General features: G+C 41.0%; 1 protein-coding gene and 1 pseudogene across 1 annotated transcript; both read left to right on the forward strand.

Moving 5' to 3' along the window:
• The first annotated feature begins 1220 nt into the window (after positions 1 to 1220).
• Positions 1221 to 20890, forward strand: LOC138144713 (solute carrier family 22 member 10-like; annotated as a pseudogene).
• Positions 9218 to 11589, forward strand: LOC138144677 (zinc fingers and homeoboxes protein 1-like). The gene is given in 5 exon segments (XM_069066076.1): positions 9218 to 9864; positions 9866 to 10247; positions 10249 to 11420; positions 11422 to 11531; positions 11534 to 11589. Coding segments are annotated over 5 exon segments (2046 nt in total). The 5' UTR covers positions 9218 to 9538.
• Positions 20891 to 24862: the final 3972 nt, after the last annotated feature.

The following is a 24862-nucleotide window of genomic DNA, read 5'->3' on the forward strand; positions in this document are numbered from 1 at the left end:
GGCTTGTTTGGACATACTTGTTTGCTTGTCATCTCTGTCATTAGATTGTGAGCTCCTTGAGGCCAGGCACTGTCTTGGGTCTCTTTTAGTATATTGAGTGTTTAGCGCTGTACTAGGCATTTAAAAATGTGTTTCATCAACTGACAATTAAGAAAGAATTGTAAGAATCCATCAAAAGAGTTTTTAAATTAAAAAGGATGGGGAAGGAAGAAGCGGCCAAAGCCTATCCATCAAGCTGGGCCCCAGAATAAGTAGCTAAAACAAAGAAGTCCGGCATGTGAGACCCTCCTAATTTCACAACAGACAAAATCCAAGGAAGGAACCAATAGCAAAAGTCTGTGGCTTCAAAGGCTTAGAAACAAACTGCTAACGTTTAGAAAACAAGAAAAATGAACGAGAGGTTGTGATGTAAAGAGTAAAAGCCAGCCTCCCAAGTGCAGAGCAGCTGGTCTTTGAAAGAGCAGGACCTAATGTTGTCAAAGGAAGCAAGGATCAAGTATTAAACTAAGTGTAGATTCAGCCATTGCTTTCTGAGGTGCAGCCAAGGTCATTGACTGAAGAAGTCCTAGAGTCACTGAGTTCAAGTGAGCACAGGCAGAAACCATTGGCCCTAAGGGCATCTCAGACAGGGAGACCCAGGAGGATGGAAGACTCAAGGGAAGGAGAGTTCTTTCTACAACTGCCCCTCGAGGTACCTATCTATCCACAGACATCATAATATGGCAAAAATCACAGAATAATGGAAAAACAGTTCAACTAAACTAACAAAATGATCAGGATTGATACCCTAAGCAACATTTTGACTCCAAAGTTCCCCTGCCGCCTATATCTCTCTAGAAAGCATGGAATTGGGATTTAGGTGTCTGGGATCAAGGTCGGCCTTTGCATTTCATCTGTGTTTGGGAACTCAGAGGGGGAATGCAATCACAGTCTACCCTGACATCCTGCCCAGCATTATTGCCACCACACTGTTTCTCATTGCCCCTAGAGATGAACTTCTCTTTGAGGCATCACTGTATCCTGCAGCACATTCCACATGGCTCTCAAATAACTCAGCTATGTCAAAGATACCCATCTTCAGTCTGTGGTTGGTTTTTAACCAACGCATTCTGTAAAATTATCTTTGTTATACTTAACACAATACTGGCACTGCTCTGTCTCTTTCTCCTGGAAGTATCTGGAAGTTGATTTCTGAGTCTCCCTGACATTACCTTGGACCCCATGTACAGGTTAAAGCTCTACTGGGATCTTCTGGGCATAGGTGCTCCCATAGCATGGGTATTTAAGAACCCAGACTTGGTGCTGATGTATCCTTCTAGCTAGACACTAAACCTTGTGCCAGTTTTCCTTTGTGAATGGTCTCAAATATTTTGTCATCCTCAACTGCACACAGACCTGAGACCATTGCCTACATACATTGGTTCATCAAAGTAAGGAGGAAGGTTATGGGGGAGGATCCTCACCGATATAAAAAAAACCACATCCTATGTTTTGTGGCAATCAAATGACTACTTTCTCCACTCAGTAGCTCTCTGAAGAAGGTCTCTTCTTGGGACCAGCATTCCAGTCCTGATGACCTTTGAGGATCTCCTACCTGAAGTTGGAGATACGGAAAGATTCCAAATCCTTCAGGTCATTTCCTTGGCTATCCCCATAATATTGATAGGTAGCAATTTTCTGCTAGAGAACTTCACTTCCTTTGTCCCTAAGCACTGGTGCTGAGTTTGCTTCCTTAACAATACTTCAATTTTCTCAATATCAGTGGGAACCTTAATTTTAGTTCCTTAAAAGCTTTCCATTCCCCTGGATTCCAATGGGAAAGCAGAGAGATGTGGCTGATTCTTAGGGCCACAGTGGCAGCACTTGGGTCCAAATGTGACAGAACTAAACCTGAGCCAGTTGGAGATGGAACCCTGTGTGGATGTCTGGGTTTATGATCAAAGCATCTTCACTTCTTCCATTGTGACTGAGGTAATAGGTTCTTCTGTTGCCCCTTTTCTATCCCGGGAAGATTTCATTTTCCTTTTGCAAAGGTACCACTGATTTGGAACTTGATTCTTTTGATGAATGACAGAATTAGACTTTCCTCCTTGGCCAGTCATCCAGCCCACAGTTCCCTTATTGATAAAAAAAAATCAGTGAGGCATGTATTGATTTGGTCCTGCTGCAAAATACAAATCACCAATGTGGAAAATGTTATTCTGCTGATTTTCTTTATTCTAAATCACAGGCTTACACTGTCAGGATAACACAAGATCTAGCAAATTCTATATGGAAGGAACGTAGGGCCTGCAATATGATAATCTGGAAGGCAAAGGAGATAAGAATGCAACCAAGAATCACCTGTCCTGCAAAACTGAGCAAAATCCTTCAGGTTGAAAAACAGGTATTTAAAGAAATATTGGATTTTTAAGCATCCCTGACAAAAAAGGTCATGGCTGACTAGAAAATTTTATTTTCAAATACAATACTTAAAAGAAGGATAAAAAAAGTAAACAGAAAAGCCAAATATGAGGCTCAATTAGGTCAAATAGTTTCCATTCCAAAATGGGAAGATGATATTTGTAACATAAGAACTTTCTGATTATTAAAGTAGTTAGGAACATTTATAGACAGATGGGACAGGTTGGGGTTGAATGTGATGGGCTGATATCTAAATAAATAAAATTAAGGGGTGAAAAAGAAGAATGCACTTGGAGAAAGGAAAAGGGAGAGGTACAATGGAGTAATTTATCTCACATAAAAGAGGAAGAAAGAACTTTTACAGTGGAGGGGAAGATGGAGGTGGCAAGGAATCCTTGAACCTTACTCTTATCAGAATTGTCTCGAAAAAGGAATAACATACAGACTCTTTTTGGTATAGAAATCTGGCTTACACTGGAGGAAAGTCGGAGGGAAAGGGGATAAAGGAAAGGTGAGGTGACAGTTAGAAGGGAGTCCATATTGAAGTAGACAATAATCAGATGTAAGACATTTTTCAGGAGGGATTGTATGTAAGGAGAGTGACAACAGAATAAACAGGGGCTAAACAGGAGAGAGAGATACAGTTAGGAAACATAACTATGAAAAATATTTTGAAGCAAGTTTCTCAGATAAAGGCTTCGTTTCCCAATTATATATAGGATAGAGTCAAATTTAGAGAAAGAAGAGCCATTCCCAAATTGATAAATGATCAAAAGATGTGAACAGTAAGTTTTCAGATGAAGTAACCAAAGCTGTCTATAGCCATATGAAAAAAAATGCTGTAAATCACTATTGATGGGAAAATGCAAATTAAAATAATTCTGAGGTTCTACCTCACAACTACCAGATTGGCTAACATGGAAGAAAAGGAAAAGGACAAATGTTGGAGGAGATGTGGCAAAATGGAGACACTACTGATGGAGTAGTGAACTGATGCATTATGTAGCACGATTGGCAACTATGTCAGAGGTGTAGAAAACTCTGTACACGCTTTGATGAAGCAATCCCACTCAAGTTCTGTATTAGGAAACGATAAAAAACAAGAAGAAAGAGTCCCTATATGTCCAGAAACATTTACAGCAGGTCCTTTCTGGTGATGCAGAAATGGAAATTTAAGGCATATCTATCAATGGGAGAATGGCTGAAAGAGTTGTGGTATATGATTGCGATAGAATACTATCATGCTATAAGAAATGATGAGTAGAACACTCTCAGCAAAACTTGGAAAGACTTACATTCAATGATGTAAAGTGAAATCAGTAGAACCAGGAGAACATCACACAGTGTAACAGACATATTGTAAGATGGTCAGCGGTGAATGACTTCGGTATTCTCAATTATTCCATAGGCCAAAACAACTCTGAAGGACTTTATGTGAAAAACACTATCCATCCTCAGAAAAAGAATTGATGGAACATGAATACAAGCCCAAGCACAATTTTTTAAACATGATTTTTCTTGATTTCTAGGGTCTATATTTTCTTTTATAACAGGATTAATATGGAAATATATTTTACAGGCTACATATGTATTACCTATGTCAAATTACTTGCCTTCTCAAGGGGGTGAGCAGAGGATATGGAAGCAGACGGAGAATTTGGAACTCAAACTTTTAAAAAACAAATGTAAAAATTATTTTTACATATAATAGGGAGATTTTTTTAAAAAAAGAAATGTTTATCTTAGAAACAAGAAATTTTAATAATGAATATCAGTTGTATAAGTAAATGTATAGGTGGGCTTCATCTATTTTCTATTCTATAGACTTCTATGTTACTAATCTTACCAAGAATTAGGCAAGCAAGAGAATTTCTGAATTAAAGCTATAGATAGTTGATATTAACTTGTTCCCTGTTAAATGTACTGTTTTCTGTTTTTCTCTCTCAACAAATAAAAAATATTTTTTAAAATTTAAAGCACAGGGTCATTTGTATGGGCAAAATACACTAAGAACCGAAGGCCTCAGCAATCTCACATGGAATATGAAATATGTTAGCCTTATGGTGACAATGGAATTTTATGGAAAGCGGGAGGGGAGGGTCAGGGTGTGCACATTAGAAGGGGAAATACAAGGATGTCTGCATCAGGATGGTCAGGGTCCAACTGAACTTGAAATTGATGTCCCAAGCTTGACTGTACAATGTATGATTTACAGATGTATGATTGTACAGTGGAGGCTGTGTCTTCTTCTTATCATAGTGAGGCAACAAGTCTGAACCAGAGACTCTGTCCCATAATATTCTTTTGCTTATCCCACTGGCAGGAAGAGTCCTGAGCCCAAATTCTCTTGCCTCACTTTAAGATCTAATGATCTCATCTTCTCTTTCAGTGGGACCTGGTGTGTGACTCCTGGACACTGACGTCCTTGTCTCAGTCAGGATTCCTTGCTGAGGTACTGGTGGGCTACCCCATATGGGGCTATCTCTCAGACGGGTCAGTTACACCTGGACTCAGATGTTTCTGAAACCCAAGGATCAGAGGGCCATAGAGCTAAAAGTCAGAAAAGGAAACTATGGAACATTTAATCCACTCCTGTCATCTCACGAATGAGGAAGTCAAGACCCAAGGAAGTACAGAGACTTGACTAAGGTCACATACCTAGAGTGAAAAGCAGAATTCAGAGGAAGGCCTTTCAATTTTTACGTCTATCATTCTTTCTATGCTATTATAACAGTTCCAAATAACAAGGAAATTCTTCAATGATAGATTTGGGGCTGTGGATGGAGGTGGGTCTAAGAGTGGAAAGGATCCAGTAAGAAAGGCAGTTTGGTGATGGGCTGAACATGGGACAGACAACAGTCAAAGGTCAACAGTCAGTCCACAAGCATTTCTTAAACACTTAGCATGTTCCAGGACCTGGGCTAAGAGCTGGGGATAGGAACCCCCCCCCCCAAAAAAAAGAGTCCCTGCCCTCAAGGAGCTCACATAGTGGGGGAGACAACATGCAGACAACTCTGCACATTCAAGGAGCATACACAATAAACTGGGGACAGTCTCTGGCAGAGGGCACAGCCCTGGCATTAAGGACTTCGGAAGGCTTCTCCCTAAAGGTGCAACTTTAGTTGAGACTTAAGGAGTCCAGGGAAGCTAGAAGGAGGAGCTGGAGGGAGGCATCCTAGGGAGGGGGGATGGCACAGTGAGGGCTGCTGGGTGGGAGATGACACTGTGTCTCTGCTCTGAGGTCACAGGCATCAGGTTTCCTGTGATTCAGGTTTGGGAGAAAATGGATGCTGCCTCTGAGTTACCTCCTGGTGTTTATCTCCAGCACCAGGGCTGCCTTTGCCCAGTCATTCTCAGTTTACTGCCGTCTTTGCTTCCAACTTGGGTTTTTGATATCAGGAGCCACATTTGGCAGTGGGTCTCTCAGTACGTCTTCTCTTTGGGGCTTCTTCAACATTTGCCTATGTTCTTTGAGATCTCGCCTGTGTCTGAGATTAATTCTGTATTGGGGTTTCCTTTCAGTCATGGAATGGACCACAGGCCAGCACTGGCCCCTGATAGCAGTCATATTATCATTATGCATCAGTCTGGGGTATCTATGTCTTGGGGTTCTGGCCTATGGTTTCCAGGAGTGGCGTTGACTCCACCAGACAGTGTCTGCTCCCTTCTTTGCCTTCTTCCTGACCTCTTGGTAAGTGCCCTTGGGGCTCATGCTCTCTTTCTGTATGGGATGCAGATGGAGGGTGAAGAATCCCAATCTTCTGTATATATGAAAGTATTCCAGGATGTTTCAAAAGAGGATGGGAATGCTTCCCATCATGGACTTGGGTACTAGTCAGTAATTAAAAGCCATTGGTGGGTGAGAAAGACTTAAATTCAGATATCTTCATCAAATCATCTCTGAGTTATAAGAAGGAAAGAAAATAAAATGAAAAGTCATTAGTGATGAACAAACTGTCCCCAAAGTGCCAAAAAAGAGTATCTGAAGACTGAATAGGTGAGATAAAAAAATCATTAAATTTCAAATCAGGGGGTGGCTGGGTGTCACAGTGAATAGATTAAAATTAAAAAAATTTCAAATCAAAAGTCATGTCTTCAAATCCCACCTTTACCCCTTATTACATGAGTAACCTTTCACAAATCACTTCCCTTCCCATACCTTAGTTTCTTCCTCTGTGAATTGAAGGGGTCAGACTAAATGACTTTTAGGATTCCTTCCAGCTCTAGGATAAGCTAGTGGGTAGAGTGGATAGAGTACTAAACTTGGAGTCAGAAAGACTCATCTTCATGATTTCAAGTCTAGCCTCTAACACTTACTAGCTATGTGACCCTGGGCAAGTCTCTATCAATGCTCTAGGCAACCCGCTAAGAAAAAATTGCAGTGGTAGAGGGTTTTTCACCTCCTGCAATTCTCTATTCCAGGGAAATCAGAGCTCCAGTCCTTATCTCTGTCTTTCAGAGACTCAATTATTGAAAAGGGGCATTTTTGGAGTCAGAAGATCTGGGTTAGAACCCTTTATGTGGGTCTCTAGAAAACTACCTGCCTCCAGGCAACCCCGGTCTTTCCTGCCCACTCTCTGTGTCAAGTGGGCTCCTGGATGTGCTGGAAAGCGACATGCAGTTATGCCAAAACCACACCCAGAACCTTTAGGGTCATGAGATCAGAAGAAATTATTGAAGAAATGCTACACCTTACATGTTGGAAATCTCTCCTTTTACAAAAATAAGGAACAGATCTATGAACTCTTTGGCAAAAGTGGTGGCATCAAGGAAATCATCAAGGGCACTGAAAAAGTGAAGAAAACAGCATGTGAATTCTGGTTTATTGAATTCAACTGCAGAGTGGCTGCTGAAAATGCCATGCGGTGCTTTAATGCAACTCACCAGGAGAATGGAATCATCTGCACAGGTTGGGATACAGATTTCAAAGAGGGCAGACAGGACAGACAGGGCAGATCAGGGGCCATTTACAACATGAAACACAAAATGTTTGTGGTGCTATTACTAAGGTACTTTGAAAGAAAGGTTGTTACTGAGTTGGGAATGATGGGATGAGTCTAAAAAACAAAATTAGGTAGGAAAAGGTATAAAGGAGCAATTATCTCATTAACACAGGGAGTGAAAGGAAGAACTAATACTGAGGAAACAGGTGGGGGTGGAGGGCCAGTAATACTGGAACCTTCCTCTTGTCTGGGCTGAAGAGGAAATAAAGAGTACATCTAAAGAGATTTAGAAGTCTTGTGGACTTCTAGAGAGGTGAGAAAACTGGGAGCAAGGATGGGGAAGGGAGTTTTCAAAGGGTGTATGGAATAAGATTAGGGAAGCTGGGAAAGAAGATAAGGGAAAGAGTTTTAGAGCAATGGGTAAAATAAGAAATAAGAGGGCAGGGGAAAATGATAAGGTAACAGGGATAGGGTAAAAAGAGATGCTGAGAAGCAAAATAGTGAGTACAAATAAGATGGAGGGTGTAGCAGCAAGCACCCCAGCGTCCTCAGGGTGTCTGCCAACACAGGTTCTTGGATCTGCTTTGTTAAAGGAAAGCAACTCAAAATGGGTTAACAAGCTTACTTAATCAGTTAAACTTATATCATTTACATCATTCAGGGGAAAAAGGTCAGCACCCCGAACTTCAGAGTATACAGGCAGAATTATCAAGACAGAGAAACAGATCAAGCAGACAGATTTGCAAACTGTCCAACCATTACATCCATACCAAATCAACATCTGGGTTTTTCAAAGCCAGGGGTGGGGGGTGGGGGGGCTCTCAACAACCAACGGCTCCCCAGAGTCTCATATGATCAAATCACAGAACACTTCTCAAAGTGAGGCCCCAAAACAAAGCTACACATCAGGGCTTATATAGCCTTCTCCTGGCTCAGAGAATGTAACAACCTTATTGACCCACTGGCCAATCAAAAAGTATCTACTGAAAAACCAGCCTCCCACCCCAGGCTCCAGGTGCACTTTAGCCTAGGGGCAGGGAAGATCTTCAAATTTACATTCCCATTAGAGAGGGTAATTCACAAATATTAATTAGAATATTGTAAAAAAAAAAAAAGATAAGGATATGAGGCATTCCCCAATTAATAACTGGTTGGAGGATATAAAGAGGCAGATTTCCAAAGAAGAAATCAAAACAATTTCTAGTCATACACAAAGTGCTCTAAGTCATTAATGATTATGGAAATACAGGTTAAAATAAGTGAGATTGGGGCGGCTAGGTGGCACAGTGAGTACAGCGCTGGCCCCAGAGTCAGGAGGACCCGAGTTTGGTTCCGCCCTCAAACACTTACCACCCACATAAAAAAAACTAGCCATGTAACCCTGGGCAAGTTACTTAACCCCAATTGCCCTCCAAAAGGCAAAAACAAAACAAAATGAAAAAGATAAGTGAGATATCATTTCACACCTACCAGACTGGCTAAAATGCTAGAAGGAGAATGCCAAATGTTGGAGAGGATGTGGAAAAATTGGGACACTAATTCATCCTTGTGGATGAATTGTAAAATAATTCCACCATTTTGGAGAGCATCTATGATTATATCCATGGAGTTATTAAAATACCGATATCCTTTATGTATATTAAGAGAACAATGTGAGCTTGTTTGAAATGCAAGATGGCGGCGGGGCCATGAGGAGAGCCAGAGCCGCTGGGGGCAGGCTGTCGCGGCGGGCGGCGGCGGTCCCTCTAGATGTTTGGTACATTTTCGTGTTTTTTCCCCTTCTCACTTACTGCTCAAATCTACTGATAGTGTTACATTATTTCCAGAAGGATGAGATGTCTTTTTTTCTAATTTACAAACTGGCTGGAGGAAAAAGTGCATGGCTAATTTGATGTTTGTAGTTAGTAATGGCTTGAGCTAAACTCCTCTAACTGGAAGTCATTCCCTACTTCTTCAAAGGATAGAATACTGGAGAAAATATGGCAAGTGATTGGATGTTTGCTTCAGAAGTTTCAGCAACTCAGCTTTGCAACTACCAACTACAAGCTCTTTTCTAGATTGCACTATGATAAAGTTGCAAATGGGATGGACTTACAGAACCAAAAGCCATTTTTTTCAAATGAAGATAACTGAAGGAATTTGATCTTCATTGCTTACTAAATCACAGTTGAGATTTTCCCTACAGAAATAGAATGGCAAGCAAAAGAAAGTCAACAACACCTTGCATGGTCCTTGCCAGTGAACAGGATCCAGACCTAGAATTGATATCAGACTTGGATGAAGGTCCCCCTGTACTTACACCAATAGAAAATGCAGCAGCAAAAAGTATGTCAAGTGATGAAGATGTTCAAGAACTTGTAGATTCTGACAATCAACAAAATAAAAAAGTTGAAGGTGGCTATGAATGTAAATATTGTACTTTTCAAATGCCAGATCTTAACATGTTTACCTTTCATGTAGATTCAGAGCATCCCAATATAGTGTTAAATTCATCCTATGTTTGTGTTGAATGCAATTTTTATCTTTTCGGAGCATAATTTGAAATATCATCCTGGAGAAGAGAATTTCAAGCTGACTACAGTGAAACGAAATAATCAGACAATCTTTGAACAAACAATTAATGATCTGACTTTTGATGGTAGTTTTGTTAAAGAGGAGAATTCAGATCAGGTAGAATCTATAGAAACTCCCTCATCAGGGATTTCTATCAGCAAAACTCCTATAATGAAAATGATGAAAAATAAAGTAGAAAATAAACGGATTGCAGTTTTCCATAACTCTGAAGACATTCCAGAAGAGAAAGAGAATGAAACTAAATCGGGTTATGAAGAAGTAGTAAAAAATCCAACTTCATCAGCATCGGAGTCTAATACAAGTACTTCTATTGTAAATAGTATACAATATACCACCAAATACCACAAACACAGTAGTTACCCCAGCAGCAGTTCTTCAACCTGGGCTAGCACAGGTGATAACAGCAGCTGTATCAGCTCAGCAGAATTCTAACTTGATTCCTAAAGTTTTAATCCCTCTTAACAGCATTCCTACCTATAATGCTGCTTTGGATAACAATCCCCTTTTGCTCAACACCTACAACAAATTCCCTTATCCAACAAAGTCCGAAATTACAGTTCTATCTGCTCAAGCAAAATATACAGAGGAACAGATCAAGATATGGTTTTCAGCCCAACACCTGAAACATGGTGTTAGTTGGACTCCGGAAGAAGTAGAAGAGGCAAGGAGAATACAATTCAATGACACAATACATACTATACCACAAACAATAACAGTGATTCCTACACACATTTTAGCAGCTAGTAATGGCTTACCTTCCATTTTACAGACATGCCAAATAGTTGGTCAGCCATGTCTGGTCCTTACACAATTAGCTGGCACTAACCAATTGCCAGTAATGACACCTATAGCTTTGACGGTTGCAGGAGTTCCAAATCAGACTCATATGCAGAAAAGTCAGGTGCACAGTGCTCAGCCTATTGCAGAAACAAAACCATCAGCCCCAGCTCCAACCCCAACCCCAGCCCCAACCCCAACTCCAATTCCAACTGCTCAGTTAATTAAGCATGAAACTGCATTGGTGAATCCTGATTCATTTGGTATCCTGGCAAAAAAGACAAAAGAAAAGCTGGCAGAATTAAAAGTTAGCTACCTTAAAAATCAGTTTCCCCATAACTCAGAAGTGATCTGGCTTATGAAAATAACAGGCCTAACCAAAGGCAAAATCAAAAAGTGGTTTAGTGACACAAGGTATAATCAGAGAAATTCCAAGAGTAATCAGTGTATCCATCTCAACAGTGAAGCTTATACCCCTATTGTTATTGACTCTAGTGATGAGACTGCAGAGTCCCCAACAGTTGTGGCTCCACAGCCTAAACAGCTGGGGAATTCTTTCCCTAACTTTACTCCACAAAAATTTAAAGAGAAAACTTCAGAGCAGTTGCACATCTTCCAAGCAAGTTTCTTCAATAACCCTGTACTTACTGATGAAGAATTAAACAGATTAAGAGCACAAACCAAATGTACCAGGAGAGAAATTGATGCCTGGTTTACAGAGAAAGAAATCCAAAACTTCAAAGGAAGAAAAGATAGAAAGAGATGAAAGCAATGCAGGCAGTTCCAAAGAAGAAGCTGGAGAAGCTTCTCCTCAGGATGAATCTGCAGCACCTAAGTGGTGACCACCACAAAGAAAGTGTGTAAAAAAAAAAGAGAACAATGTATAAAGTGACAGCAATATGCTTTTAAGAATATCTTTGGGCAAATAAGTTATTTTGTCTATTATAAATACCCCAATTAACTATAAAGGTCATATGAAGAAACATGCTACCTGTATCCAGAGAAAAAACTGATAAACAGAAATATTTGGACAATAATTTTACATATATATGTGTGTGTATGTATGTATGTTATTTATATATATGCCTATTTGCATCTAATGGTAGGCATCTCTGGAGCAGGGGGGGGAGGGAATAAAAAAGAAACAAATTTGCATGAAAATTTTGATATTTGTTTGAAAGGAAGAGCAAGTTGCCCACAATAGATTTGCAGTTTCGTGTGTAATGCTTTTATTGTGCTATGTTGTGAAAGTATTTCTTTTATTCCAAAAGTTAAAAATAAAATTTTAAAAATTGAAATGCCAAAAATGAATTATATAATAAGAATTCTGCAAGAGTTAAAAAAAAAGGTTATGACGCCAGAAATGGAGGCTATAGGAAAATGGGCAAAATCAATAAGTAATTAAAGCCCCTCATTTAAATAAGCAAACCTTGTTCAGTGGACAGATGCTGCCAAGAGTAGTACTGAAGATCTGAACAAGGCTTAATTATAAAAGGCTTTCCGCCTCTGTGGGAGAATTAAGCCTGAAACTTGGACTCGGCTTTCCAGTCTGAACATCATTCAGTGTCAGAACTTAAGGCAGTGCCTTTGGTCCCAGTGTTTGAGCCTTGAGGACTTGTCTGCTTGTCAGGAGGACTTTCCTTTCAGCTGAGGAACAGTCAGTAATGGAGCAGACCTATTCATAGATATTAATTCGATAAAGTACAGCATTTGCTGAAGCAAGATTCAGAAAGTCTTATTATATGATTATGTTACCTTTTGTGACTTCAGGAATTGGAGTGATAACTTTAAAAAACGGTCCTAATAAAGTTTGTATGAAATGAATTTAATGATCTATGCTCCAGTATAAACATTCTCTAAATTAGAAGAGTTTATTTCTACCGTAAGATTTAAAATTTATCTCTTATTTCCAAGGGGATTTCTAACACATCAAGGTATAAAAGTTTGTTAGAGAATTCTTAAAATGGTTATGCCCCAGGAGTAATGATCTCACAATCTCAGAGAGAGTACTCTCTTCTGGTGATCTCAATGGATGGTATGGAAAGAAATTTGTATTTACAGTGTCAAGGGGGCTTATTAAACATATACTTAATCTTTCTAATAAAGACCATGGAGACGAAATGTTATAAACTCAGGAGGCATTTGTTTTAACTTTGAAATTGTGACAAGCTGGTGCTAGTCTTGCCATATTTGTTTATTTTTTCTTTTGCTAGAGTAATAAGGGAATGGAGAAGGTTTAGCAGAAACCTTGAAAATCAAGGAAACAGACTATTTTTAGTAGAAAAGATCAGATAAGCTTCACTTAGAATGGAGGGAAATATCCATTTCCTGGTGAATGATTCAAGACATATTCAAATGCCATAATTCTCCTCTCTGCATTTGCATTGCTGATATGAGAATGGAATTCTTGCTAAATTCTGCACCTAAGATCCCCACTCTCATGGGCCAGAAGAGATTTTCTCCCACTTAGAGCTTTAATGGTGGTTTAAATACTAACCTAGTGACAATTTTAGAGGTTTTCCCTGATAGGTCTATTTGAACATCTATTGGGGAGGATAGATTTGAGCTAAAAGCAAAAACACATCTTGACTCACTTAAAAAATCAGTGTCAAAGGGGAAAAAGCAAGAAGAGCCACAGTTGATCAGTAACTCTGGCCATATTGTCAGAGTTATGTGGCATAAATGGAGATGAAAGCTTCTACACGTGAACTTTTTTTGCATGTTACATAATTGAAAGTAATTACATGGAGAATTAGTAAGAGCCCCAGCTCTGCTACACACAAAAACGTGACTTTGAATAAATAGGAAAAAGAGAATTCACTATGTCTTCCTGCACTGTTTAATCAGGTGGCTACCAGAGTCTGCTGCTTGGCTGATTGTCCAAAACAAGTACAATGATGCCTTAAGGTGCTCAGGAAAGTTACAAAAATCAGTGGAGTAAAGGATAAGACCCTGAGTGTAGAGCTGAGATGGGAAGGAGGAGCCAGGGCTGGGATGTGGAAAATGGTGACTTTTCAAGTCAAGCCAGTAGCCGGTGTGTACCAAGAGGAAAGTCCCATCTCTGATGATGCTAGTCCAAGTCTCGGTGAGCCAGGAAACAGGTCAGGGATACCATGTTTCCCCGATAATAAGACACTGTCTTATTATTTTTTTGGACAGAAAAACACCAGAGGGCTTATTTTCAGGGGAGGGCTTATTTTAATGAACATTGACAGCAATTTTAATAAACAGGTAAATGTGAACAAAAAAATGTACCTTTATTCAATAATGATCATGTCATCTTCTTCAACAACATCGTCTTAAGTGTCCATACCCTGAATTCTGTCCTGGATGTCTTGCGCCTCCATTTCCTTCAGAAGAAGTGGACCCAATCTGTCATGTCCAGAAATATAGCTCTCTTTAAATGAATATGTCTTGTCCAGGTAACCTGCTCGTAGTGCCTTGGCGACACAGCTGTCAGTAATTTTATCCCATGACTTCTTCACCCAAGTCACGACTTCTTGCAGACAGGGCTTCACAAAGTTTCCATGCTGATTTCTTTCCATTCTATTTTCAATGTAGTCATTGACTTCCATGCGCAAATGGTCCTTGAATGGCTTCTTTATTGCAATATCAAGGGTCTGGAGATAGGCAGTCATTCCTACAGGAATCATTACTTGATCTATTCTTCTTTCTGCAAGGAAGTTCTTCATTTCTTTAGCGCGGTGAGTGCTGGCTGAATCCCAGACTATCAGACCTCTTTGGTTACCTCGCATATCAAGTGGCAGCATTAAATCAACCCACTTTCTTATAACGGCTTGTGTACATCAGGCTTTTTTGGTTTCAAGAATGTAAATGCCAGATACACGTTCAATCTTATCGTTCTTGCCCTTACTGATGATTAGAGGTGTGGCTTTCTTTCCATCCAAACGAATTGCCAAAACACAGGTGACCCGTGCACTTTCATAGCCAGTGGTGGGAATGTAGATTGACGTTGCACCCCTGTGATGAATTGTTGTTTGAGATCCTTGTCCCATAAACACTGCAGTTTAATCCATAGCAATCATATTGCAGGTTTGGTACTTGGAAATGTCGATCCTATCAATAAAGGACTTGAATGCAAGTGCATGTTTAATAACTTCAGCATCTTCCAGCTTAAACAGTGTTGTTGATCTTCTTAGGGACAGTTCATACCATTGAAGGAAACCGTCCACCCAGTGTTGTGATGCTTTGAATCCTTCTGAGACCATTTCAAACTCTGGTGCCATTGAAAGGGCAAATGCTTGAATATCAGCCCTGCACACAACCAAGGCCTTTGATCTCCTGTCAGCAACCCATTCACCAATGAGGATCTCCAAGTCAGGATAAGGTATAAGGGCTGCCGACCTGATCCAGACCTGCGCTTTTTCCCTTTTCCCTCATCCACCTGTTGATTGAGGTTATTATAATCTGCTCTCCATTTTCTGACCATTCGAAGATCCAAAAGTTTTTCTTTACAGAAAACTGCAAGATTCTTGCCATGTGACTCCTCTACAATTGCTTTCTTATACTCAACAGTATAGCTCTTCCTTTTTGTACTCATGTCTGGGGGTCAAAACAGACAGAATAATAAAATTATGACCATCAGTCCTTCTTTTCACTCCATCATGCCCCCTGAGTTCTTCTTTTTTCCTCCATCATGCCCTTTTTATCCTCCATCATGCTCCCTCACTCCCACTTACATACTGGGTTTTTATGTTGTCCTGCCTCAGCTCTCCTCCGTGGCACTGCTCTCAATGGCGCCAGCAAGCAAATCACTGGGGAAGAACAGGATGACGTGCTCACTGCTGCAGCTCTGATTGGATGCAGCTCAGAGCACGGCATGCGTTTCACCGGGGGGGAGAGGGGGGAGACGGTGCATACAGAGGGTACCGTAATGTAGCATGTAGGGCAGGGGATCACCTTCACTACAGTAGCAGTCTCAATAGGGCTTATTTTCGGGGGAGGGCTTATTTTAGAGGAATCTTACACAGTAAGGGGAGGGTTTATTTTCGGGATAGGTCTTATTATCGGGGAAACACAGTAGGTGTGGCTTCTCTAATCCATACTGGATAAGAATAGGGGCTCAATGGTTGAGGGTCCCTGGAGGACACGGTAAACTTGCCTGTTTGAAGACATCAATCCCGGGAGCTGCCTAGTCATGTCAGAAAGATAAACCAGACTTTGGGAAGAGGTACCCGCACTATGGGAAGGTGTGAGGATGCCCTGGTGAAGGAGGGGGAGGGGAAGTCTCTCTCTTTCCCTCTGGCTTAAGAGGGTCCCTGCAGCCCTCTGCCCTCTGCCCTCCTGTCTCAAACACCATTCTCCATGTACCTTCCTGTCTGCTCTATTTTTTCACCTCATTCTTTCTTTGCTCAGCAGTTTAACACTTGCCCTGCAATTCCGTAAGGAGAATAGGAAAATGGTTCCTGAGACAATTGGATAATGAAGATTAAATGAGATTACACTTAGCGTAGTGCTGGCCACATGGTGGGGTATTTTTTTGTTTTTTCATTTTTCAAATGTTTTATTAACTTCTGATTTACATCATTCATTTCCTCCAGATTTTGAGTTGCAAATTTTCTCCCCATTTTTCCCCTACCCACTGCCCCAGAATAGGAGTCCCACAGAATATCCCCTCCTCCAGTCTGCTCTCTCCCATATCTTCTCCCACATCCCTTCGACTTTTCCAGTAGGGCATGGTGGATCTCTCTGCCCCAGTTCCTGTATAATTTATTTCCCAATTACATGTAAAATAGTATTAATTATATATATATATATATATTTAATTTTAAAACTTTGAACTCCAGATTGATTTCCTTCCTCTCTTGTCACCCACCCTTACTGGGAAGAGAAGCAGTTCAGTATAGGTTGTACAAGGGTAGCTAATGCAAAACGTTAACATAGTATATATATATATATATATATATATATATATATATATATATATATATAATCAAAGACTGACTATATTTCCCTCCCTCCTATCCCACCTACCACTTGTTCTATTCTCTACTTTGATCCCGTCCCTTTTCAAAAGTGGGTGCTTCCAACTTCCCTCCCCCCCCCACCCTGCCCTCCCTTCCATAATCCCCCCTCTCATCCTCTTTCCCCCCTACTCTCCTGGAGGGTGAGATACCCTATTTAGTGTGTATTTCAGTCCCTCCCCAAGCCAAATTCAATGAGAATAAGTTTGACCCATTCCCTTTTGCCTTCCTATTCTTCCCCTCCATTGTAATCATTTTCCCTTGCCTCTTCTATATGAGATAGTTTACCACATTCTGTCTCTCCCCATCTCCTCTCATTATATTCCTTTCTCCACTCTTAATTTCACCTTTTAAGTATCATCCCTTCCTATTAAATTAGTTCTGTGCCCTCTATCTATGTATACCTGTATACCTATATACACACATTCACATATATATTCATATGCCCATATGTCCTCCGATATAGGCATTACATATATATATTCCCTCCAACTATTTTCATAATTGTTTCATCAGTTCCATCAGAGAAAAGTTTCATCAGTTACAATTATCGTTTTTCCATGTAGGAATATAAATAGTTCAACTTTGATAAGTTCCTTATGATTTCTTTTCCCTGTTTCCCTTCTCATGCTTCTCTTGCTTCTTGTATCTGAATGTCAAATTTTCTATTCCACTCTAGTTTTTTCATCAAGAATGCTTGAAAGTCCTCTATTCCACTGAATGACCATATTTTACCCTGAAATGTGATACTCAGATTTGCTGGGTAGGTGATTTTTGGTTTTAATCCCAGCTCCTTTACCTTCCAGAACATCATATTCCAAGCCTTTTAATCCATCAGTGTAGAAGCTGCCAGATCCTGGGTTATCCTGATTGTGTTTCCACAATATTCAAATTGTTTCTTCCTGGCTGCTTGTAATATTCTCTCCTTGATCTGGGAATTTTGGTACCTGGCTATAATATTCCTAGGAAATTTCTTTTGGGGATCTTTTTCAGGAGGTGATCAGTGGATTCTTTCAACCTTTATTTTGCCCTCTGTTTCTAAAACATCAGGGCAGTTTTCCTTGAGAATTTCTAGGAGGATGATCTCTAGGTTCTTTCTTTGATCATGGCTTCCAGGTAGTCCAATAATTTTTAAATTATCTCTCCTGTATCTATTTTCCAGGTCAGTTGTTTTTCCCATGAGATATTTCACATTGCCTTCTATTCTTTCATTTATTTGGATCTATTTAACAGCATCTTGATTTCTCATAAAGTCATTGGTTTCCATTTACTCCAATCTAATTCTGAAGGAATGATTCTCCTCAGTGAGCTTTTGAGATTCTTTTTTCCATCTAGCAAAGTTGGCTTTTTAAGGCATTCTTCTCCTCATTGTTTTTCTGAGCCTCTTTTGCCTTTTGAGTTAGTCTGTTTTTAAGGTGTTTATTTTCTTCAGTCAGGCTGTTGACTGTCATTTCATAATTTTCTTGTATTGTTCTCATTTCTCTTCCCAATTTTTCCTCCACTTCTCTTATCTGCTTCTTAAGGTCTTCTATGGCCTGTAACCAGCTAGTATTTTCCTTTGAAGCTTTTGGTGCAGGAGTTCTGATTTCACTGTTTTCCTCCTGTTCCATGCTTTGAACTTTTTGTCCCCAAAATAGGAGTCTAATGTTGGATTCTTCTGTTTGCTTTGCTTCCTTTGCCTGGTCATGTTGCCACTCAATTACTTAACTTTTGGATTTTTTGCCACAGTAGGGCTCTGCTACCAGACAGGGAAGATTCATACCAAATGCTGGAGTTTACTCAGCTGCTGGAGGTATTAGTTGGGTACCCTCTCTGAAGCCTCAACATGCTCTGGCAAGCTGGTCACACACCCCAGGACCTCCACCCTAGACAGCAATCCAGATCCAAGTAGGTTACAGCAAGAGCGATTACCCCTCAGATTCGTCGATTGGTCCCCCTACAATCTGCAGGCCAGGAGCTAAAGCTGCCACATGGCAGGAGCTGTGAGCAGCCCTCAGTGGCTTCTCACCCAGGGGGCAATAGCCGGCACACTCCCTACTACTGGGTCCCAAAGTCCAGACTGCACTGACCTCTCACTTTGTCCTTAGCATCTATGTGTTGATAATTCTGGATCGCCACAGCTGCTGGTGATCTGGAGTCCCTCCATCTGGTGGTTGGTCAAGCCATCCCTGGGGCTAAAACCTTGGGGTGGAGCTTGGCTCGGCTCCCAGAGCACTGCACTGGCCGATTCCTGCTGGCCTGCCGGGCTGTCCTTAGCAGGAGGTTAGCTTTTCTGTGTCATTTTGTGGGTTCTGCAGCTCCAAGGTTTGTTCACAGTCCCCTTTTTACATTGATTGGGGAAGGTGGAGGCTGGAGCCTCACGGAGGTCATGTTTCTACTCTACCATCTTGACTCCATCCCCAAGAACCACATGGTCGGTTCTTAATGATTGCTGATTCCCTGCCTCCCTCTGACCCCAGAGCCACCCTGACTGAGGCTGAGGCTACCAAGGATCATCTGCTCACACATGGCAAATTTAGAAAAAGAGCCTTAATGAAATTTGTATCAAATGAGTTTAATGATTTGTTCTCTAGCAAACTGCAGGGACACAACATAGGCACCCAAGTCAAACTCTGTAGGCAATAGGGGTAGACCATCAGATTTTATTGGTCAGGAGACACAAGTTCGTCTGCTTCCATGCTGCCTCCTGGCTCAGTCGTGATGGGCAAGTCCCTTACTCTCTCTGGTCTCAGTTTCCTCATCTATGTATTGCTCCAAGGAGCATTTCCATAAGAAACTCCCGGTGGGTCACTCAAAGAGGATCACTCATCTGCATTTTGAATTTCTGTGGGACCAATTTCAAACAGGAGCTTAAAGAAAAATGTCCTCTGTCCAGACTGGTTTCAGCCTTCTACCCTCCTGCAAGGAGGGGTTGAAACATGCTACAGAAGCATGGCTGTCTCCCTGTGGAGCTATGTCCTCTCAAAACAATAACTCATGAGCCCCACTGGTATGGCTGCCTTTACTGTTCAGTCAATGAACACAAGCCAAAGCAAAGGCATTTAATGAAATAAGAAAGTATAAAAAAAAAAACCCCAAACATTTTCCACATGAACGTGGGGAACACTTTCAACAATTTGACTACATTGTGTTAATATTTAAAGTGGACATGTGTAGGGAAACCAAGATCGTACAATAACAAATTCCTACATCAGGGTCTCTATAGGCCACCTAGTCCAAGCCCCTCATTTTATGGATGAGGAAACGGAGAAAACTAGAGAAGGTTTTGGTGATTTGCACAAGTTCACACAAGTTTTAAGGAATTGATCAAGACCCAGGTGTTCTAACTCCAGAGTCGGCATTCTCCCTGCTCTACTACATAGGCATGGAGAGGAACACAAAGAGGAAATGTGTGTGATCAGGACATATTCAGGGACCATACAATCATCGAGCTGATGCTGGAAGGACCTCAGATGCCTTGTAGTTCAACCCCCTCATCCTACAAGTGAGAAAACTCAGGCACAAGACTTCTTTAAGCTATATCAGGAGCATCAATGGCAAGATTTGAAGCCAGGTTTTTTTTAACATCTACAGCCAGTGCTAATGCTCATATTTTTTTTTCTTCTCTTAATATTTAGCTTTTGTGATGCATATATGTTAGAGTTGAATAAGTTCTGAAAAACATTTAGTGTACCCATTCAGATAGTACTTATGATGTATTTGCATTAAACCTTCTTAATATGTATTGATATTCCCCAGAGTGCTTTGTTTATGTCAAAGCTGGATGCCAGTAGTTCCATGGAGAAGTGCCCACAGGGGATATATGGCACCTAGGTGTGCACATCCTTGTGTTGCAGTGACAGACAAGGGCACTGCATTTTATTTCCACTGAACTTGCATGATCTTAGGGTTCTCTGATCCAAGGGTTCTCCTCTGATCCTATGGTCACAGGCCTGGGTCCACTGGGCATGTAATAGTACTTGCCATTGGCTTAACAAGGCTTTAGGATCATAGCCAATTTGCTCTCATTGGGTCTCAGTTCCTGTCTAGAATCTCTCACCAAGCCAATTACAATTCTATTCTTGTCTCTTCTCCCTAAAGGCTTTAAGATCCACCATGGAGAAGGAGCTGGCTGCTGCACAGACTCATTACACCATACTGGATTTGGTCTGCGTACCCATCCTGTGAGTAAGAATTCTCTGTGTCCTTTGCGAGGTAGTTTCCTTATAATGTATAAGGAATATTAAAGCCTACAGACACCCCCAAAAGAATGCCTTGGATAGACATAATAAATGGGTGGTAGATAAGGACAGACTGATCTTCCATCTCCTATCAGTGATTCACAGAATTGTAGAATCTTAGGGTCTTGTGGCACAGTGGATAGAGTGCCATTCTTGGAATCAGAACAAATCACCTTCCTGAGTTCAAATCTGGACACAGGCACTTACTAGCTGTGTGACCAAGAGTAAGTCCCTTAACCATGTTTATCTCAGGTTCCTTATCTGTAAAATGAGCTCCAAAAGAAATGGAAAACCACTCCAATATCTCTGATACGAAAACCCCCAATGGGGTCATGAAGAGTTAGACATGACTGAAATGACTAAACAACAATAAAAAGTTAGAAAACCTTCTGAGGCCATCTAATTCTAAGCCAATTTTAGGATTACTCCAGGAGTCTGAGAAGAATATGACTCTAGTCTAACCTGAAGATGCCTCTTCTCCTGGTGAGGAGGCCATGAGTCCAGCATTAGAGTGTGAGTAGTCCTGCTTGGACTCCAGGCATCCAGGAGGTTTCAATAGCAATCACTCAACAAGTGTTAATTAAACACTTCCTAAGTACTAGGTACTGGAGATAGGAAAGCAAAAATTCGGGCAGCTTTGCTCTCAAGATTACATTCTGTCTGCAAATAAAACAAAAACACAGATAAATAAACACAAAATATACTTAAAATAAAGTATCCAGGTGTGATAGTAATGGAATGTGGAGATTCCCCTGTATTGGGCTTGGTTTTCAAATTGATTGTATTAAAACCCAGAGCTTGTTAATCCCACCTGTGGGATGGACTTTTTGATGTGAAAAGAAAGTCCTGAACTGGGAGGAGCTGGTGACGTAGATTTGGAGAGACAAGAGAGAGGCAGAAGAAACTTTTTTTTGGAAGCAGCACCTCGTGGAGAGAGAGGCTAAGAGAATTGCTGGTGGCCGCTTTGAATTGCCCTGGACTTTTGAGACCTGCCCCCTGAGCTGCCAAGGACTGAGGAGACATGGCTGTTTTGCTGGTACTTTGTCTGTCTGTTTTGATGTTGTTTTGCCAGATTTGTCCACTGGTGAAAGACAGTCCTGTTGTTGAAGAAGTCCTGGAACCTGGCTTTTGGCTAAGAAGCCCTGAGACTGTCCTGCAGACAGAGAGTGAATACTGTCCACTGGTGAAGGACAGTGCTGTTGTTGCAGGGGTCTGGAGACTGTCCTGCAGACAGAATGAATACCGTCCACTGGTGAAGGACAGTGCTGTTGTTGCAGGGGTCTGGAGACTGTCCTGCAGACAGAGTGAATACTGTCCACTGGTGAAGGACAGTGCTGTTGTTGCAGGGGTCTGAGAGCCTTTCTGTTGGTTCAGAAGCCCTGAAGAAGGATTTTCTTGTTGTATGTTTACAGAAATCCTGGGAGAGGGCTTTGCTAATGTGTTCAGGGGTTCTAGGACTGTTTTACAGACAGAGGATGAATTCATGAAGGGACTGGCAATGTATCTTATGGCCTTGCTAAGCCTTGTCTCCCCAGGAACTAAGATTGCTGAGAACTTGCCTCGTGTCAAGATGAAGAAAAGACCTCCATTTGGGTATTAAGTGCTGTGTTTAAGCTTGATGTAACTCTGGGGTAGATTCAATTGTGATCCAGGGGTGGGGAACTTTTGACCTTATTGTGCTCTGTGATTGACAAATGAAGGTACTTTATTTATGTTTGGAAACTAATCTCCATTTGAGAAGAGGGGTTTTGTGGTGGACCAAATGAAGGTATAGCCTGGGGGTGGAGAAGTATTTAGAACCGGGACTTTGTAATTGATTGAATGAATGGAAGGTCCTGGGGTGGGGTAGTACTTGGAGATTATTTAATCACACTTAGTAAATGCTGTATTTTGAATGATGTCATGTTTTGATCTTCTCTGTTCTTGGTTGGTCAGTGAATAAAATGGAGAGCATCTATGCTGGTATTTTGAACCTGGGAAGTTGCCTTTGCTTGGCATTATATTACACCAGGAGAACCTGCACCCATTTACTGGAAGCTGCCCTCACTCCAAAGAGTATCTACATGCAGGAATAAAGGGCTTGAAGGCCTACCCTTTGACAGACCCTGCCCCAGAGGCTCCCCCTTGAGCAGCACCAGGATTTCCAAGGGAATTATCTGCCCCTGTTGCAGGATCTCCAGACTGGAATGGGGACTCAAAAGTCATAAACAATTTCTGATTTTTCCTACTTTCCTTCCTCAAAACTCTCCAGTGTTTCCTCTTGCCTCTGGGATCAAAGACAAACTCTTCCACTAGGCATTTCAAGCGCTCTACAAATTGACTCCAACCAAACTTAGTTCTCATTATTCTCCTTATCACACCTCTCTTCTGGCCAAACTTGTCTTTCAATCTGCCACTTATATGCTTTTGTCCAGGCTGTGCCCCTTTGTCTGGGTCGCTTTACCAACTTGCCTTTCTCTCTGACAATCTTTAGGTCCTAACTCCTATGGAAAAACATTCCTCATTCTCCTAGCTATTAGTGACCATTCCTTCCTCAAATTGCCTTCTGTATTCATTCCTCTGTATTATATGTGTCATTCATCCTATAGAATGTAAAATTCCAGAAGGCAGGGATTGGGTTTTTGTGTTTCTTTGTTTTCTTTTCATTTCCTCATCACACAGAATGGTTCCCAGGGCCAACAGGGGCTAATAAATGTTTGTTGAGTTAAGCTGAATCAAATCAAATTGAATTATTAAAATTCAACTTGAAGAGAGATCATTAAAACTTGGCAGTTGGCATAAAATCAGATGGAATTCACTATGAAAACCTCAGGGTTTCATAACTCAATTTATAGAGAAAGTGAGACTCTTACTTGTAACAGAATCATCTAGGATCAAGAAAAATCCAGATGATACATTCTCCAATTGATAAAAGTCTAAAGATATAAATAGGCAGTTTTCAAAGGAAAACCATCCAAGCTCTCAAGAAGCAGTGGATGATGATGATGATCATGATGAAGAAGATGATGATGATGATGACAGTGATAAGAAGGAAACACTTACATAAAGCTTTAAGGTTCAGGAAGTTCTGCTTCCCAAATATTCTCCCATTTTATTTCCATAACAATTCTGAGCCCCAGGTCACACACCTGATGTCTGAAATTTGAACTCAGGTCTTCCTAACTCCACATGCATTGTTCACTTCTCTGTAGTGCCCTGGCTCCAACTGTGAAAGAATGCTCCAAAATCCTAATAATTAGAAAAATGAGATTCTGAGATTCCAGATTATCTCCATTATTACAAAGGGTTTTCTTTTCTTTTATTTCAATGGAGGGGAGGGAGCAAGTCAGTGAGGTAGTGAGGCTAGGGATAGAGTTTCCAAATCCCCTTCCTCCCCAGTGAAAAGAGAATGAAGAAAAGTCAGACGGACAAATAGGATGCCCTTCAAACTGTATTTTGCATGTAGTAAATATTTTGAAAGAAAAGCAAACTTTCTACCTAATAGAGATTCACACATTGTGTTCTGTTGTTCTTGCATTCTGAAAATGTTCTTATTTGAAAGCTTGAAAAATTTCTTTTCAGTCAGCAAGCCAACTAGTATCTGTTGAGCACCTACTATGTTCCAGGCAATAACTGCCACATTTCTCACAGTGCTAGACAATACAAATAAAAAGAGAGGGAAAAGACAGAAACTGCCTTTAAGAAGCTCACAATGGAAAGGGGAAAACAAAATGCAAACAAATATTAGAAACTAGTTACAAGGGAAGGCACGGTCGGCAGAGGCAGGCCTGATCAACTTGGAGGGCAAGTCGTCCCACCAACCACAAGGGCCACTACCAGGCCTATCACCAAAGGGCTGGGACTGGAAAGAGCAAGATAAGAACCAAATACAGGGGACCCTGTCCCGGTTAGCAAATACTCCTGGAGCTACCACTTCATAGCCCAGAAATTTAAAAAAAAAACCCTATCAGGACCTCCAAAG

This window comes from Petaurus breviceps, unplaced genomic scaffold (genome assembly GCF_028583685.1).
Source record: "Petaurus breviceps papuanus isolate PSGF00001 unplaced genomic scaffold, PetGlider_PUasm1.0 90721, whole genome shotgun sequence".
NCBI lineage: Eukaryota > Metazoa > Chordata > Mammalia > Diprotodontia > Petauridae > Petaurus > Petaurus breviceps.